The sequence below is a fragment of the Leptidea sinapis genome, chromosome 25 (genome assembly GCF_905404315.1).
Source record: "Leptidea sinapis chromosome 25, ilLepSina1.1, whole genome shotgun sequence".
NCBI lineage: Eukaryota > Metazoa > Arthropoda > Insecta > Lepidoptera > Pieridae > Leptidea > Leptidea sinapis.
The window spans coordinates 7,674,349-7,690,762 of record NC_066289.1 but is presented as its reverse complement, the minus strand read 5'-3'; the positions used below and the strand labels follow the sequence as shown (position 1 = coordinate 7,690,762).

Below are 16,414 nucleotides of genomic sequence, written 5' to 3'. Positions count from 1 at the left end.
GTAATATCTCTCACTTCTTCAATATTCACATTAAAAACTACATCATTAAATCGCCATCTAAACTGTTTAATGGTACAAGGTGCGTAGATGTTGTCAAACGCAACCAACCAGCCACGGCGTTAATATGCACCGCTAAATGCAATAAATAGGTTTAGAAAAATTGATTTTATTTTATTTCAATTAGCTCTCAGAAGATAGAGATAATAATAACATAAAAAAACAACAGTTATTGTAGAATCAGCTAGAACTATTATAGAGAAAAATGCTAACTATACAGTTACAGGCTGTTCAATGAGATCTTCTTAAAAATCTGTTTCTATAAGGTTTGAGGACATTCTGATTTTTTAAGTGCTCACATGCACTATCTTATTATGGGGGAGATTTTATTTATGAGGAATGTGATGCAGACTAAACTGCGAAATACCAAATACATTTTAGCTCTGTTAAAAGTTATTTCAGCATTTATAAGTACAAAGTTATTTTTAATACTTCATTATTTATTATAATTTTCCATATTCAGCCATAATCCGAGATATAATTTAAGATTATTGAGTATTTAGATTTTAGAGATATCTTATATCAACCACAGTGGCGTAGCGTGCCTTGGCGGGGCCCCATATAAAAATTTGCTTTGCCAAAAATTTCCTTATTAAGGCTAAAGGTTTTTCACAAAAGAAAAAAACTGTTGGCATAAAATTAAATTAAATATTTATTCATCAATTTTATCTAAATGTCGCTTTATCCTAATATAAACTCTCCTTGCACTTTTTAACCAGCAAAAGTTTTTATTAACTTTTGATTACGCACGTTGGGGGCCCTCGTCGCCTGCGGGGCCCCGTAAAAACTGATAGGTCTCGAAGATGTGACACTATTGCGTCAAAGCGAATTATCAACCATATAAATTATCTGGACACTTAGATATTTTCCTTTAATCTATATATATGTTTATATATTATATTATATATATATATAATATAATATATAAACATATATATATATATATAAACATATATATAGATTAAAGGAAAATATCTAAGTGTCCAGATAATTTATATGGTTGATAATTCATTTGTTACAAGGTCGAGGCAATAAATAGAAGGACGTAATAGTGTCACATCTTCGAGACCTATCAGTTTTTACGGGGCCTCGCAGGCGACGAGGGCCCCCAACGTGCGTAATCAAAAGTTAATAAAAACTTTTGCTGGTTAAAAAGTGCAAGGAGAGTTTATATTAGGATAAAGCGACATTTAGATAAAATTGATGAATAAATATTTAATTTAATTTTATGCCAACAGTTTTTTTCTTTTGTGAAAAACCTTTAGCCTTAATAAGGAAATTTTTGGCAAAGCAAATTTTTATATGGGGCCCCGCCAAGGCACGCTACGCCACTGTGGTTGATATAAGATATCTCTAAAATCTAAATACTCAATAATCTTAAATTATATCTCGGATTATGGCTGAATATGGAAAATTATAATAAATAATGAAGTATTAAAAATAACTTTGTACTTATAAATGCTGAAATAACTTTTAACAGAGCTAAAATGTATTTGGTATTTCGCAGTTTAGTCTGCATCACATTCCTCATAAATAAAATCTCCCCCATAATCAGATAGTGCATATAAATGAAAATGGTCTTTGTTTGAGGCTCAATCACGCCTAAACCACTGAACGTATCGACATGAAGTTCGATACAAAATTTACCCTAGATGACTTATGGCTATTTTTCAAATTCCATTTTCAATCCATTCCAAATTCGCCCGGCGAAGCGAGCGGGAATGGCAAGTTGTTTTATATTAATTAAGTATTTAGGAAAATTTGTGTGCGGTCGTTGGATTTCTAAACTAAACATTAAAACCTTTGGGTACTCAGTTAATCCATCATTCGAGAGGGTACTTGGAACTTGTTACATTAAGTCACCTTTTTATAAAATGTAAGAGAGATCATTATATTTTAATAACATCTGTTTGTGACAAGTTTTCGCCCTTTGCCATTATAAAATGTTTTACGACGGGTGCAAAGCAGAAAGTAAGAATGGCGTTTTTTCCTGATTTCGAGGGTCAAAAAGTTGAAATGAACTTTTGTATTTTTTCCATTACGTAAGTAACAATAATTAATAAGGACCTGTTTGAAAGTCCTTGTTTCAGTAAAATTATTGTCATAAAAACTCGTATTTTGTTCTGGTATCCATAGGATTGATGTGATTGTGATTGATAAATAAATAAATGATTCACAAATAAAATTTGAAAAACAACAAAATGTTATGAACGATGCGGGACTCGAACCCACGACCTCCGGCGTTCCGTGCCGGTGCTCTAACCAGAGATCTGAGATAACCGTTCGAGTTACTCGTTAGTGGGTTCGAGTCCCGCATCGTTCATAAAATTTTGTTGTTTTTCAAATTTTATTTGTGTATTTATCCTAGAAGTGAGAGTTATCACTTTAAAAACATAACAAATTGTTTAAATAAATGATTGCGAAACTGAAGTGGCAGTGGGCAAGGCACATAGTTCGACAGACAGATGGCCGTTGGGGCAATAAATTTCTCGAATGGCGACCACGTACCGGAAGACGTAGTTTTTATAGACAAGATGGACCGACGTTCTGGTCAAGATCACCAAAATAGGTTGGATGAGGGCAGCGCAGGACCGATCGTCGTGGATATCTTTGGCGGAGACCTTTGTTCAACAGTGGACGTCTTCCTGTGGCTGATGATGATTCGTATTTATAACTAAGTTTTTTTTTTAGTTTATTTTAACATCATCTAGTAGTAAGTAAGTAGGAATGGGAATTGTACATTATGATATTGAGCTGCTATATTGGAAGGTACGCCTGGTGCGAGTCGGTATGCGTGCGAACTACAGGCGAGTGGGGTAAGGGAACTGAGAGTGCTATGATTGCACACGCCTCATATCCGACGTTTTTCATCACCCATAGGAGAATTCTTTCATAAACCAATCACCCAGCTAAAAACTGAGACAAATATATGCCCTAGTTACAAGCAAGTGCAATGTAATAATATTTTGTAGTGTAATACATTTGATATCGTAAATATTAGGAAGAGTTGGACGTTGTTAAAATGCGATATATTTCGGCCCTGTTACGGGGTCTAAATATGTGAATCTGTTTTTCTTCACTTGAAAAAAAATTCTTAACATATAACCATCACAAGTATTATGTAGTAGTCGAAGTATCTTACTCACCTAATGGCAACAGGCTCAGACGTAACAATTTCTCGTATCTTCTCGCAGAGGAACGTAATAATGTAACATATGGAATATATCTCCGGCCAAGATGGTGTCGGGTCCATCTTCACTAATACTGTATAGGTAAACATCAGTAGGAATAATATGTAGGCAATCTGAAACAAACCATTTGAACATAATGATATAAAATTAAATTGATATAAAATGTTATTAAAAAAAAACCAATTTTATAACTATATTTACAATACTAAGACTATATACAATTAAAACTATCATTACGTGGAAGCGTACCAAGAATACTGGCAGCATTATAAAATTTGAAAACAAAATTTTATGATCGATACGGGACTCGAACCCACAATCTCTCGCGTTCCGTACGAGCGCCTTTTCCAACTGAGCCCACCGTTCGAGTGACGTATCCTTGATAAATTCTTGTATGCTTTATTCAACTCTCAGGTTGTGGCTTCATCTAAGGGATCTACTTTACAAAGCATACAAGATTTTATCAACGATACGTAACTCGAACGGATACCTCAGTTGGTAAGAGCGCTCGCACGGAACGTGAGAGGTCGCGGGTTTGAGTCCCACATTGTGTTCATAAAAAAATTTTTTGCGTAATTTATCCAGAAGTGAGCGTTATCACTTTAAAACATAACAAATTAGAATGACTGTTTTTAATGCAATAAGCCTTTTTTTCAGTTAATTTGTTGATGCTGGGATAGCTAATTGTATTAAATTAAAATTTATACGTTGTAAACCTAGATGGTGTTTCTAGCTAGGACCATTACCATGACTGACTATGTCGTGTACAGACTACAGTTTTACCAGAGGGAGGCTCCTTTGCACAGGATGCCGGCTAGATTATGAGTACCACAACGGCGCCTATTTCTGCCGTGAAGCAGTAATGTGTAAGCATTACTGTGTTTCGGTCTGAAAAACGCCGCAGCTAGTGAAATTACTGGGCAAACGAGACTTAACAACTTATGTCTCAAGGTGACGAGTGCAGTTGTAGTGCCACTCAGAATTTTTGGGTCTTTCAAGAATCCTGAGCGGCATTGCAATGGGCATGGCGTATCAATTACCATCAGCTGAACGTCCTGCTCGTCTCGTCCCTTATTTTCATAAAAAAAAGAATAAAAGTTTATTAGAACAATGAACATAGCCAGACTACTCACCGAATCAGCCCAGAACTTGGTAATAGGCGCCGTGAAGAACTCGTAAATCTTCTTTCGCAGTCTCAGAGGGCGCATTCGCTTATCTTCTGGTGCGTGGTACTCCGGCAGTTCTCTGTACGACACCTCCCATCCTATTTTACCAACTTTGCCATTCTGATCGACTCTGGTCTCGCATTCCCCTGAGCCAATCAACGCCTGCTTGAGTCCAAACACGTATAAACTTTACCAGCATATCCAGGAGTAATTATGGATAGCTTTAAGCGTTAGGCAGGCATGCGCTGTTATATTTATATTAAAAAGCGTTACGCAGAGACAGAATATTTAAAAGAGAATGCAAAATGTAAATCTATTACTTAGAATATTAAATCTTTATTATGATATGACAAGTATAATATCAGTCTTTTTGTTAATCGTAGATTCTTTTCAGCTAAAAGACGTTACAGTTTTGCGTTTAGTTAGCTTCGAGTATCGAGAAATGGGCCAAGTTTTTCATCAATGGCGAGGATTGTTGGTTTAAAACTTTTTGTTAACTTCAAGATATTTTGTATTTCTATCGGTGGCATTCCATCCTTTGTGCAGATGGGAGGCTCCTTTGCACCGACTAGATTATGGGTACTACAACGGCGCCTATATCTGCCTTGAAGCAGTAATGTGTAAGCAATACTGTGTTTCGGTCTGACGGGCGCTGTAGCTAGTGAAATTACTGGGAAAATGAGATTTCACAACTTATGTCTCAATGTGTCGAGCGCAGTTGTAGTGCCGCTCAGATTTTTTTTGGTTTTTCCATAATCCTGAGCGGCACTGCATTTTAATTGACAGGGCGTATCAAATGCCATCACCTGAACGTCCTGCTCGTCTCGTCCCTTATTTTCATTAAAAAAATATATAATAAGTAGAATTTTTCGTTAACAATAATAAAAGCGAATCTAACAACATGTGAAAATATTATGTGGATGTAATTTTAAATACCCTTTACCCCAATCCTGCATAATTTTAGTGAGCTTATTTAACGCACTGCGAAAGCCTTAATAAATTGAATAAATTTTAGAATATGGTAGATTTAAATATCATTCTATTCACGAATAAACGTATAGAAATTAAAATAAATTCTAAGAGTTGTCTCTTATCTATACAGTTACAAGTTATTGTGAAAAACACTTCAACAAATGACCCGCAAATTGTGTAATAATAAGAAATTCAATATTCAATAAAAAAAATCGTAGTATAAGAAATAGTTGACGACTAATTCTCAGACCTACCATATAATATATCGAACATAAAATTAACTACAATAATTATTATATTCGATTGCCGTCTTACGGATCTGTGAATGGAACAGAATAAAATAAAAATCGCGATACAAAAATAGGTATTGATAGTACACTAGTGAAAATTTGAAGTTGTATGTATTTTTAATAAAATAAAAATAAAAGTCAAGAAAATAAAAATATATATATATATTTACCCTTATCATTTAGGGGTATGAAAAAAAATGTTGATCGATTCTCAGACCTCAAAATCTCATGAGAATCGGTCAAGCCGTTTCGGTGGAGTTTAACTTCAAACGTTGATTGGGTATTCTAAAAATTTTATTAAATTTCCGACAGCAAATAATATATCTAATTATGAAAGTACTTTTATTTTTATTTATTTATTAAGTGTTTAAGTATAAAACTCTTTGTTTACCGTTATTCTTATTATTATAAACTATTTCTATTCCAATTTATTATAAACTTATAGAAGGCTTTTAAACGAATTGATATAAACAGTATAAAAGAGATACTTAAAATTGACTATAGGAGGCGTGTAAAATATGCTATAAAATGAGTTTCTACCTTAGTATCGAGAAAACAAAAGCTGGATGCATATGGTACGAATAATATTATATTGAGGACTTGAATGATGATTTTGTACATCTGTCTGTCACGTGACATGTAATGGGTTATCACTAAGATTATATTATGTGTCACTATTATGCTGATGATGCCGATAAATATGTTTCATTTTAAGACACTTTTTGGAGTTTACTCCTTAAGATTCGATTTTCATATAAGGCGCCCGGTATGAGAACAATATGGAGAGTAAAACTACTCATCAAATGGGATAGTAACGTTTTAGGTGCGAATCATTTCTTGCGCACCTTTCACTTTTCAGTTGTGTGTGTTTGTGTGTATACTTGTGTGTAGCCAGCATACAGTATACTCCGTAATACCTTATGCATGTAGTATAATATACCTTTTAGGGTGTACCAAAATGTAACTAACTTGATGGACCTTTTAAAATTGGAATTTTGAGTTCCGCTTTTAACAGAAGTTGTGTTTGGGCATTTCCTGGTATATTTTGAGCGTTAAGGATTTATTTGATTTTTTAATTAATACGCTTTTATTAGCTTCTGCTGTATGCCTGTTTGTAACCGACTCCATTGGAATTGATTTTGTCTAGAACCTGTTCAAAGACAATCGTTCTTGAGTAGTAAACACCAGTCGTACGTCGGAGCTGACACACACACTTTTTTTATTAATTTCATCTGTATGTATGTTTGTTCGTAACCGACTCATTTGGGCGATTTTCACCCACTTTAAAGGGCCAGTTTTCGTTGAAACTTCGTAGATTTATCAAGGGTTATATATAAAATTATTCCATTTTTCAATTTGCAAAATAAGATTTTTGTAAATTTATGTAATTTTTTCGTGTATCGTCAATAAGGAATTGATATTCATTTTAATTTGAATCATTATCTTTTCAACATAAGCGTGTTTTTTAGTTTTTTTAAACTATTTTTATTATGGTTGATCATCACGACAGCTCATTTCTAGTTTATGATTTATTTTATCGCACTATGCACGTTATCCAAAATGGCGTGCAGCTTTTTTTATTTTTATCCAACTTGCTGTTGTGGTATAAGGCAAAGGAGAAAGCCGATCTTCCGAGTACTCTGTTTGCCTTTAACTCGATTCTAACGACAATGGAAAGATACCGCTAACACAGACCAGTGACGAAATAAACCTCAATCAAATAAAGCAATTGCCTAGAGCATCATGTCTAAGGGGGCACCAGAAGAAGCACAAAAAAAATCCGTCCTAATGGCACCACTTCTCACTCTCACGTCACCAAAAACCACACCAAAAAAAGTTTCTGGGACTAATTTGAAAATTCGCGCGTTTAAAGTTGACCTAGATTCCGACCTATAACCCCACTCCCGCATGCCCACTCGCTGCCCGCTTGTGCATTCGATAATTCGAATGTCCCAGAATTGCGATCACCGAACCGGTAAAGGTTTTAAGACCGATTCTAGTTGAAATACGGATAGGGAGGCCTACGGGAATGGATTGCTTAGGGCATCAAGTAGTCTTAATCCGTCACTGACACAGACGCTATCCATCTCCATCCGAAATATGTCCGGCGAGCTTTGCTTTCATTGGACATTATGAATTATATTCCTGCAATCCGGCTTCAAAACATCTGAGAATGGACCAGTTCTGACAGAGTGGAAGACTGTTTCGTATGGCACATGATAGGATGTATTTCTCTGACCTCCAGTAGTGGGAAAGGTCAACATGAAGAAGAAGCAGAATTAATCTAAAACTATGATGATGAAACGAAATTTCAGAAACTGAATGAGAAGGAAATACTCTGTCGAGACTGTTTTAATTTTTTGCTTTTCATAGTCGGATTTGTATACTAGGCTTCTTTTTGATAGCCTATGATTAAGCCATTTTAGGCACTTTTTGAGCTAGCACTCCAGCACTAACAAAAACAAAGATATCATAAACAAAACAAACAGACACAGAAAATGATTTTATTCTACGATCCAAAGACCAAGGTGAAAAGAGCCGAGAACGTTTGTATTGAAAATTAAGCCATTTTTTTTCGTGGAATAAGTCGGAAAAAAAGCGCTTCCGTGTTGCTTCATTCACACCCGCAGGCGTAAGGTAAGGTACAGAAGCCAGCAAAAAGTCTCTTTCACTCGCACCACACCCTAATGGCTAGTGATACGTACATTCAACAAAAATATTGATCCTTCATTATCCATGTAAAAACTTCAGGATACCATACCTCCTGTTTCTTATACGTAAGCCACAATAGATTTTGTGACAGAAAATGTTACAGGCGGGTGATATCGTGGACACAGCTAATACGGGATAAAAGGGATATTGATAATAGGGTTTAAGCGCCTGGAAGAAGTCAGTCAAGTATGTCAAAGCCGTGGATGTCCGTATTCTGCCCGCCCAGCTGAGAGATAATTGATTATATTGTAGTAGTTACTATCGGGCACCTAGGAATTGCACGCGTAGATTTTTTTGTTTAATATAAGAAACTAGAGTGGCAGTGGCAGGATACATAGTTCAACGGACAGATTCAGTAAAGTCCTCGAATGGCGACCACGTTCCGTAAGACGTAGGCCCCCTACAAGATGGACCTACGAACTGGTCAAGATCGCCGGAATATGTTGGACGAGGGCAGCGCAGGATCCATCCCTGGCTGAAATTATGAATGAAGATGAAGATGCAATCGGGCAGGAGCCTCATGTGGTAGGAATTGGTGAAGAAACTGCCCTCAGACATCGGCAAAACCAAAGGTCAAGAGATGCGGTACCGCCCTTTAAAGTGCTCTAAGCTTAGGTTGACATCTATAGAGCGCACTAAGATTTTGCTCAGATTTTAATTAGGTAGCGAGGTGGCCTTTTTTTACAATTTTTTGTTTACAAATTTTATGTTTTTGATGGCATCTTATTTCTTTTTGTAGATAATTCAATTTTTTTCATTACGGGTACCTTCTACGTCTTGAATACCAATATCAGGATTTTCTTAAAGACTATCTTATGAGCTTTTCTTATTTTTGTAGGCAGTCTTCCTTTTTTTTGCCTGTACTACTTATTGAGCTTCAGCTACAGTGTTCTTCAAAGCCCATTAATGTCTCTATGGGTTTTTCTCAGAGGCTTTGATGCTACAATTTTTCAAATTTGGACGGTAAATGATTCTTAGTCTAATGTTTTCACAAGTTGAGTCGACATTAATTTTATTGGATGTATACCTGTCAGATTTGTAACCCTCGAAAATGTCGCGTAAACTTGTTACACATTATATGAGATTACAAAGTTATTTATGCAGTTGGTGTATCTAGAAAACTGGACGGAAATTGCAAAATATTTTTTCTATAATTTAGACATTAAATACTAATTGTCTTTTAAATTTGATGCTTCTATCTCTGCTAGAAGTACCTTACAGCCGTTCCCAATATTCAGTCTATCTCTTACTTGAGATAAAAATCGTAACTATCGTTAACTTTTCTGTTCCAATAAATTTATCGACGGTAACTCACCTTACCCGTACACGCTGTCTATCAATGGGAGTACGTATAGCTTGCTAGCGATAGAAGTTTGTATGGAACTTGCAATTCAAGCGTCCCAATATATGGCGATAAGAATGACTTATCTGTTATATTGGGACAGCTTCAGATTATTTGGTGAGTATTGCATGATATGTAGATTAGGATTCTTTTATAGTAGTTTGCTTGAGTTCTCGTAACAGGTTTCATCATGCTCGCTTAAATGTCACTGCTTGTGGCGGCGACATGGGATGGGTCATCCCTAAAATATGGTTGAGGGAGGCGATGGTTGGCTCATACGTCATGCTCGTGAACGGGCGCTGCTTGTGGTGGCAGGATGATCCTGTTGCTGGAGACTCGGCTTCAGATTCTTAAAAGTTATAATATATGTATTATTTGGAATCGCTTATAAAATGCTCACAGAATACCTTTATTTATTAACGGTGTGTGTGGATGATGCAGCTACTGTACTCAATAACTTTCGTATTAATTTACATTTACTATTTAACTTATTCGTGTAAGGCATTGACTATTTGACGTGTGAGTATGTTTGTTGCATCATTTTACATATTATATTGTAATTGAAATGATTTGTAAATCGATGGAAATGTAAATCTTGATATAAAAGAGTGACAATGAGTTTCTTGCTACTTCTTCTCATTAGCTCAACCCTCTATGAAGTAGCGGTAGATTCAATAAGAAAAATATTTTTTTTGACATTCAAAAGTGTCATTTCTGTGACCTACATGAATAAAGTTATTTTGATTTGATTTATTGACAGCTAATTACTGACAGCAGACGGTTGTAATTTATCTCTATCTGTAGATAGTATATTGGGAACGGCCGTTAGACTTTTGATAATCGGTCAGTCGGTCAGTCAGTGAGTGAGTGAAAAAATTAAGAAACTTTGACTAGTTATAATTCTAAAGTAATGGTTCAAATTGAATGAAATTTGAACTATTATTGTTTTGTTACAGTCTGTCAGTGAAAGCGTTTATTCAGTGCAAATTCACACTGGCCGAATATGCTCCATAATTCTAAAAAAATTGAAAATTTAATTTACGGTGCGATATTCAAACGTGCGATTTAAATTAGTGTATGTACAAGGAAGTTTATCGTCCCGTGTCTAAAGCGACATAAGGTGCAAATTTCAATATTATTTAAGCACACAATGTGAAAATATTTGAACGTCGCGTGTGTACCGGAGCTTTAGCCATTTCACCCTGCTCGCCCGGGGGAATAATCTTCTTTATGGCCAGTGAACGCTGTTCCACGCCCACCTAAGCACACAAATATTTTGCCTTAAAACATCTTTAGGCTATGAATATACATTGACGGTGTATGAATTTTTGAAATTATACTTTTTTTGGCGCGTTGGTTCCTACAATTTTCTGACGTTTGCGTCATTCGTTATTTTTTTTTTTGGTTTCTTCGTCCATTATTAGGACAGGCATATGGTTCAAGCCCATACATCCGTATTCGTTATTTAATAATTAATTGTCAAAGCCATTTTTGCAAGATTTTTACAATATTGTTCTTTCTACAAACGTAGAATAGCAGGAGGAACAAATAATTTTAAGGATTTTTGTTTTGTTACGCCAAAGAAGTATAACTTCTTGCGTGCATACATAAGTATACACACACACACACACTTTTTTTTTTAAATTCTAAACATGAATTCATTAAGGAAATTCTCTTTAAGGCAGAGATCTATAAGGCGTAGGTACTTAGATGTTGCTCAGACTTTAACAACGTAAAACTTTGCTGAGTGTACGCTTGGCATAATCTTTAATTTGGTTTTTATAGTTACTTGAAAGCTGAAATTAAGCTGAGCATAAGCTAAGACCGCCCAATACAAAAGCCAAGTTCACGTTTTATCACACTCAGCAAAGTTATACGTAAGTAAAGTCTGAGCAAATTATAAATACACTCTATAGATCTCAGCTTAAGATATTCTGTATCCAAGCAGAGAAGATATTTCACAGTGATTTCGAAACCGCAACTCTATGGTTGACCCGTCTGACACCGTCTGGCAATCTAACCCAACGTGTGGCGGAGACTTATACCACAGAGTAGAGATGGATACTTAGGTTATGTTAAACAAACAAACCAAAACTTACGATTGTTAATAAGGGTCGGCAGCTGAGCGACAACACTGTTGGGTTCGAAGACATCCCGCATATTGGTATTAATATAGATTTGCATACTGTAGAAAAGAATATAGGAACAACACCTTTTCCTTAGGAACGCGTGGAGCGATAAAGTTGAAATAAACATCATTTTATGCTGTTGTAATTTATGAAAAATCTCTGATTTAATGTTTATTTTAACTAAAAATTGTTTGCACATTAAAATCAGTGATGGAAATGATAATATATTGGTAGATACTATTAATAAACATTTTAGCTCATCAGACTAGGGTTTTGTATTTTTAATACCCACAGTGTATTTTCCACATAATTCTTATTCAGAAAGGTACATGAGTTTATAATAAACTAGCTGACCTGGCAGACTTCGTACTGCCTCAATTGATACATAAAAGACCTAAACTTTTGTATATAAAATAAATTTAAAACAAACAAAAGAAATCACTTTTTTATTATAACAAATAAAAAATATGCTCGGTATGAATGAAATTTTATGATTATTTTCGACTAATTATTTACATATTTTTCCTGAAATACTGGCTATTTATAAGGTTTGAATTTGATTTTTTTTTTCATAAAACTAATCTGTTAGATAGTTAACAACGGTAGTTAATCTACCAACTATAGTTACCTAAAATTAAGTTTATTCCTCCTGAGAAAGTTAGAAAGTAAAAATTCTAATTAGTTATTCAATTTAAACTATTATTTCAAATTGATTTCTGAACGACGGGGGACACATCGAAGAAAAATCAAAATCGTTGTTTTTATTTAATCCCAAGCATTTGCATATTTATTCACATTTTAAACCTTCACCGGACTTCCACAGATAATTCAGGACCAAAATTAGCCAAATCGGTCCAGCCGTTCTCGAGTTTTAGCGAGACTAACGAACAGCAATTCATTTATATATATATATATAGATTAATATTTCATTTGTGTTCATAAAATCTCAAACAAACAAGCCCAACTTATCAATACTCGAAACTAAAAAGTCAAACGCAAATAAGCAGCTTAATACTATTGGCCAAAATGTTGTATAGACAGCTTAAGCGAAACGAAGCGATGGAAAGCAACTGAACATAAAGTACCTCTGCATCATTCGGATCCTTGTTACTCCTGTCGTCTTCAAGGCTCTCGTTCTCTAGATGCTCTTCTTCAGTCTGCGGCATGAGCTGCAGTTCCTCCTTGGACTTGAACTCCAGTTGTAGGATGTACAGCGGACACAGGAGACTCAGAATGACCTTTACACCGACAAAGCTGATGTTGCAACTAAACGCGCTATTCAACTTAAGCTGTACATGCTACACCTATGGGACACTGCTTTCGATAATCGAGCAAAATAAGCCAAAAGAGCAGAAAGGACATATTCTTTCGATCAGGAAATAAATAAGTACAGGAAGTATTGAGTGAAATTTGAATCTAAACGGATTCAGACAAAATTTGCAGGAATTTAAACACATAATAATTAAGATTTCATTTCCTTTGCAACTTAAATAATCAGCGTAAAAACTCATTACGATGATATTTCTGATCTATATTCAGAAATCACAAAGTAATATTACTTTCACCTCTCTAGCTGAAATATAGTGCCTTTGCTGCATTTGAAAAGCGAGCAAAAGTCGTATTTGCTCACTCATGGAGAAAAAATTCTTGTGTCTTCTTTTGTTTGCATTTCGTAGTGCCAAACGAGGGCCATGAATTTTGTCAATATCGAGTTGTTTGGAGGAGGCATGAAAGATAAACCATATTTTTGATAATTTCCAATATTCATAAATAAAATAAAATAAATAAAAATAAATGTATGTTTTATTTTTTATATTAGTATTAATACTACATACGTATTTTATCACTTGTCTAGTTGTAGGTGTCACACGAGAGTAAAGTATTTTGTTAATTGTGCATTTGAATCCCTTAACAAGCTCAATATTCTAATATAGAATCACTATTTTTCTTCACTTGCTCGGGATTCAAACTCAGCGCTCGCAACAATCCGAATTTCGAGTTTTGCTCCTATTTCGAGGCTGATGCACGATTCGAAAGGCATGAAAGACTTTTTTGATCAAAAAAAACTAAAATCAAATGTGGGAAAGGCTTAAAATTTTTCTTGACACGTCGTAATTAGATAGTTTATAAATAGAAATACCAAAAATAAAAAGGTTACCGAAAACAGTGTCTTCGCATGCATCATGACAGACATCTAAACCGAAAAGTTATAACCTATGTTAAATCTACGACGTGTAGTCATGAGTCAGTGCTTCAAAAATTGAAAATGAAACTCAACAGCCGTTACCTTTAGGTTGGTGTTCTTCCGTGTACGTAGACCTCCCATCCACAAATCAGCCAGAATTATTTGCGAGCAAGGATGAGCTAGGAGAGCTCTGTGGTTAGCAGCGACAGCCAAACTCAGGCAAGTTTGTCCCGACCAGTTCTGGAGTTCACAGGTAAGAAGCTGTTGGGCCTGATCGTCATCTTGACGATAGCAATAGTCCAACAGTTCCAATGCTACAACAAAATAAATCCATTAAATTTCCAAGAAAACTCAAAGTGCACTGCGAGATTTGCGTTCTGTTACTTGAATATGAATGTAGTAAGATTACATATGATTCAGAGGCGTCTAGACATGAATAAATGAATGAAAATAGAATATGAAATTGAAACTTCAAGCACACTAGGAAAGTGGAGGTTAGATCACTGACCTCTACTATATACCATTGGACTGGCGGCTGTCAAATTGCTTTTGTGCCTGTTTGATATTAGCCATTTTGGCGCTGTTGGCCTTGTAGCGAGAGTATGCGGTACTAAAACTAGTCATGACAACCTAGTGGACAACATATTTGGCGGGAAACTATTTACGAAATTAATGAAAAATGTAAAAATACTTCAGAGAATTGTGCGATCCTTCGGAGCCATTTGTTTTATACGTCAAAATTAGTTCTCTGGACGCTCGCGAGTGGCGCTTCAAATAGGCACAAAAAGTTTGTTGTCAAACATATGGAATAGCCTGTCCAGTGGTATTTATGCAGGTCAGTGGGTAAGATGGTGGCAAGCTTTATGTGTGTTAATTACGAGTCAAATACCATCGTTCGAATTTCAAATATCCCTTGATATATTTTTGGAAGCTTAGTTAAATTATCGTTTCTCATTGATCTGCGTTGGGAATATTTTCGTGCGATGATTTTTTATGATATCAAATGTGGCCTTAAACCAGAATGGTCATTCCATAGACTTCAAATTGCGCTTATGGATGAAGGCCCTTCTAAAGCAACCATATTCTGTTACTTTACAGATGGTAATAACGGAATTAAGTCACATATATTTATTATTAAAAGCAAACTAGCTTGATAAGAAGAAAGTAATAGTGATTTTTTTGTTTAATTTCATATTATTTATCAATCAGTTGCAAACAAAATAAGAACTCGGCCCAGCAAAACTGTTTGATCCGAAGAATTAAATACACTAAATAAAATACAAACGTATTGGCAAACAAATCATGCCTAAAAAAGTAGAGAACAGAAACTTAAGAAGTAGGTAGGAATTTTTCTCCTTTGTACAGAATATGGTTCTAGACTCCTTTTTGAAGTGGCTATACTTCCTTTTTACTTTTTTTTCATTGCTTTATGGTCTCAGAATCGCATGTTGTAAAAAAAGAGTTGCAAGTCTAGTGTAAAGATACCGATCTTTCGATCCTGCAACATGTGTGGCAGAAGCACTCTCGATTACCTCGCTTTAGTAAGCCATTAGTGCTTAGTGATCAAAATACTAAGAAGCTAACTCCTAGCGTGGCTGACTGTTTACGACTTGTCAATGAAAATCGGTTACAGTAACAATAGATTCAGTTTAGATTCGATCAGATTAGATCATCTCTTTCGCACGCTTTGTTTGAACACTTTTTAGGCGCACGTTTAGCTATTGTCTATCTAGTTAGTATTGTTAATCACAGATAGGACCTAAATAATTCCATCGTCCTGTTTCGGTAAGTTCTAAGGACAATTCAATTCAGCTACCTCATTGTGAAGTTATAGAGATGAAAGGTATGTTTGCAAATTCGCGGGTGCGCTAGTATAAATTATAAAATAGATTTCAAATGGAACTTAGTTGAAAATGTTAGCATATAGTTTGTATGAGGTTTGAGCGGGGTTGAGCGAGCAGCTTTGCGGCTGTTGGGGTTAACTGACATTCGATCGTTAATAAATATTTTGGGAATTTTCGTGCGCTTCGTGAATGCTTTTGAAGTGCATTCTTTCATGGAACGATTGGAATGAAAACGAGTTTTGGCAAATTGCTTTTTAGTTCAATTAGTATTATTTGCTGCTGTATTTATTGAAGTTTGTCGAAAGAGATGGTTTAACATATTGGCATTTTATTGATGGATTTTTAGACGAAGAGTGAACGGACCGAAGATGTTTTAGGGATGAACCCTTTATTGAAATAACGAGGTCCACGGGGACTACCCCCCTCTTATCCCCTTGTCATTGTGCGTGTGTAGGTTTCTAACCTGACTGTATGCACACAGACACATAGGCGCATACAGGCTAGAAAAGAAAAATCATTTAATTGC

The 16,414-nt window shown here is 35.3% G+C and overlaps 1 protein-coding gene across 6 annotated transcripts in view; it reads right to left on the bottom strand.

Annotated features, from left to right (window-relative positions):
* The window catches only part of LOC126972044 (transient receptor potential cation channel trpm), a 311,245-nt gene that overhangs the window by 43,735 nt on the left and 251,096 nt on the right, over positions 1 to 16,414 (bottom strand). Inside the window, exons 13-17 of one of the 6 annotated variants that reach the window (XM_050818613.1) lie at positions 14,147 to 14,358; positions 12,945 to 13,097; positions 10,912 to 10,989; positions 4,382 to 4,576; positions 3,204 to 3,361 (exon numbers count right to left, since the gene is read on the bottom strand). In XM_050818613.1, the coding sequence (XP_050674570.1) occupies positions 3,204 to 3,361; positions 4,382 to 4,576; positions 10,912 to 10,989; positions 12,945 to 13,097; positions 14,147 to 14,358 (796 nt within the window). Of the gene's footprint in view, positions 1 to 3,203; positions 3,362 to 4,381; positions 4,580 to 10,911; positions 10,990 to 12,944; positions 13,098 to 14,146; positions 14,359 to 16,414 lie in introns of those variants that run through there. The other 5 variants (XM_050818615.1, XM_050818611.1, XM_050818612.1 and 2 more) reach the window with 5 other exon arrangements.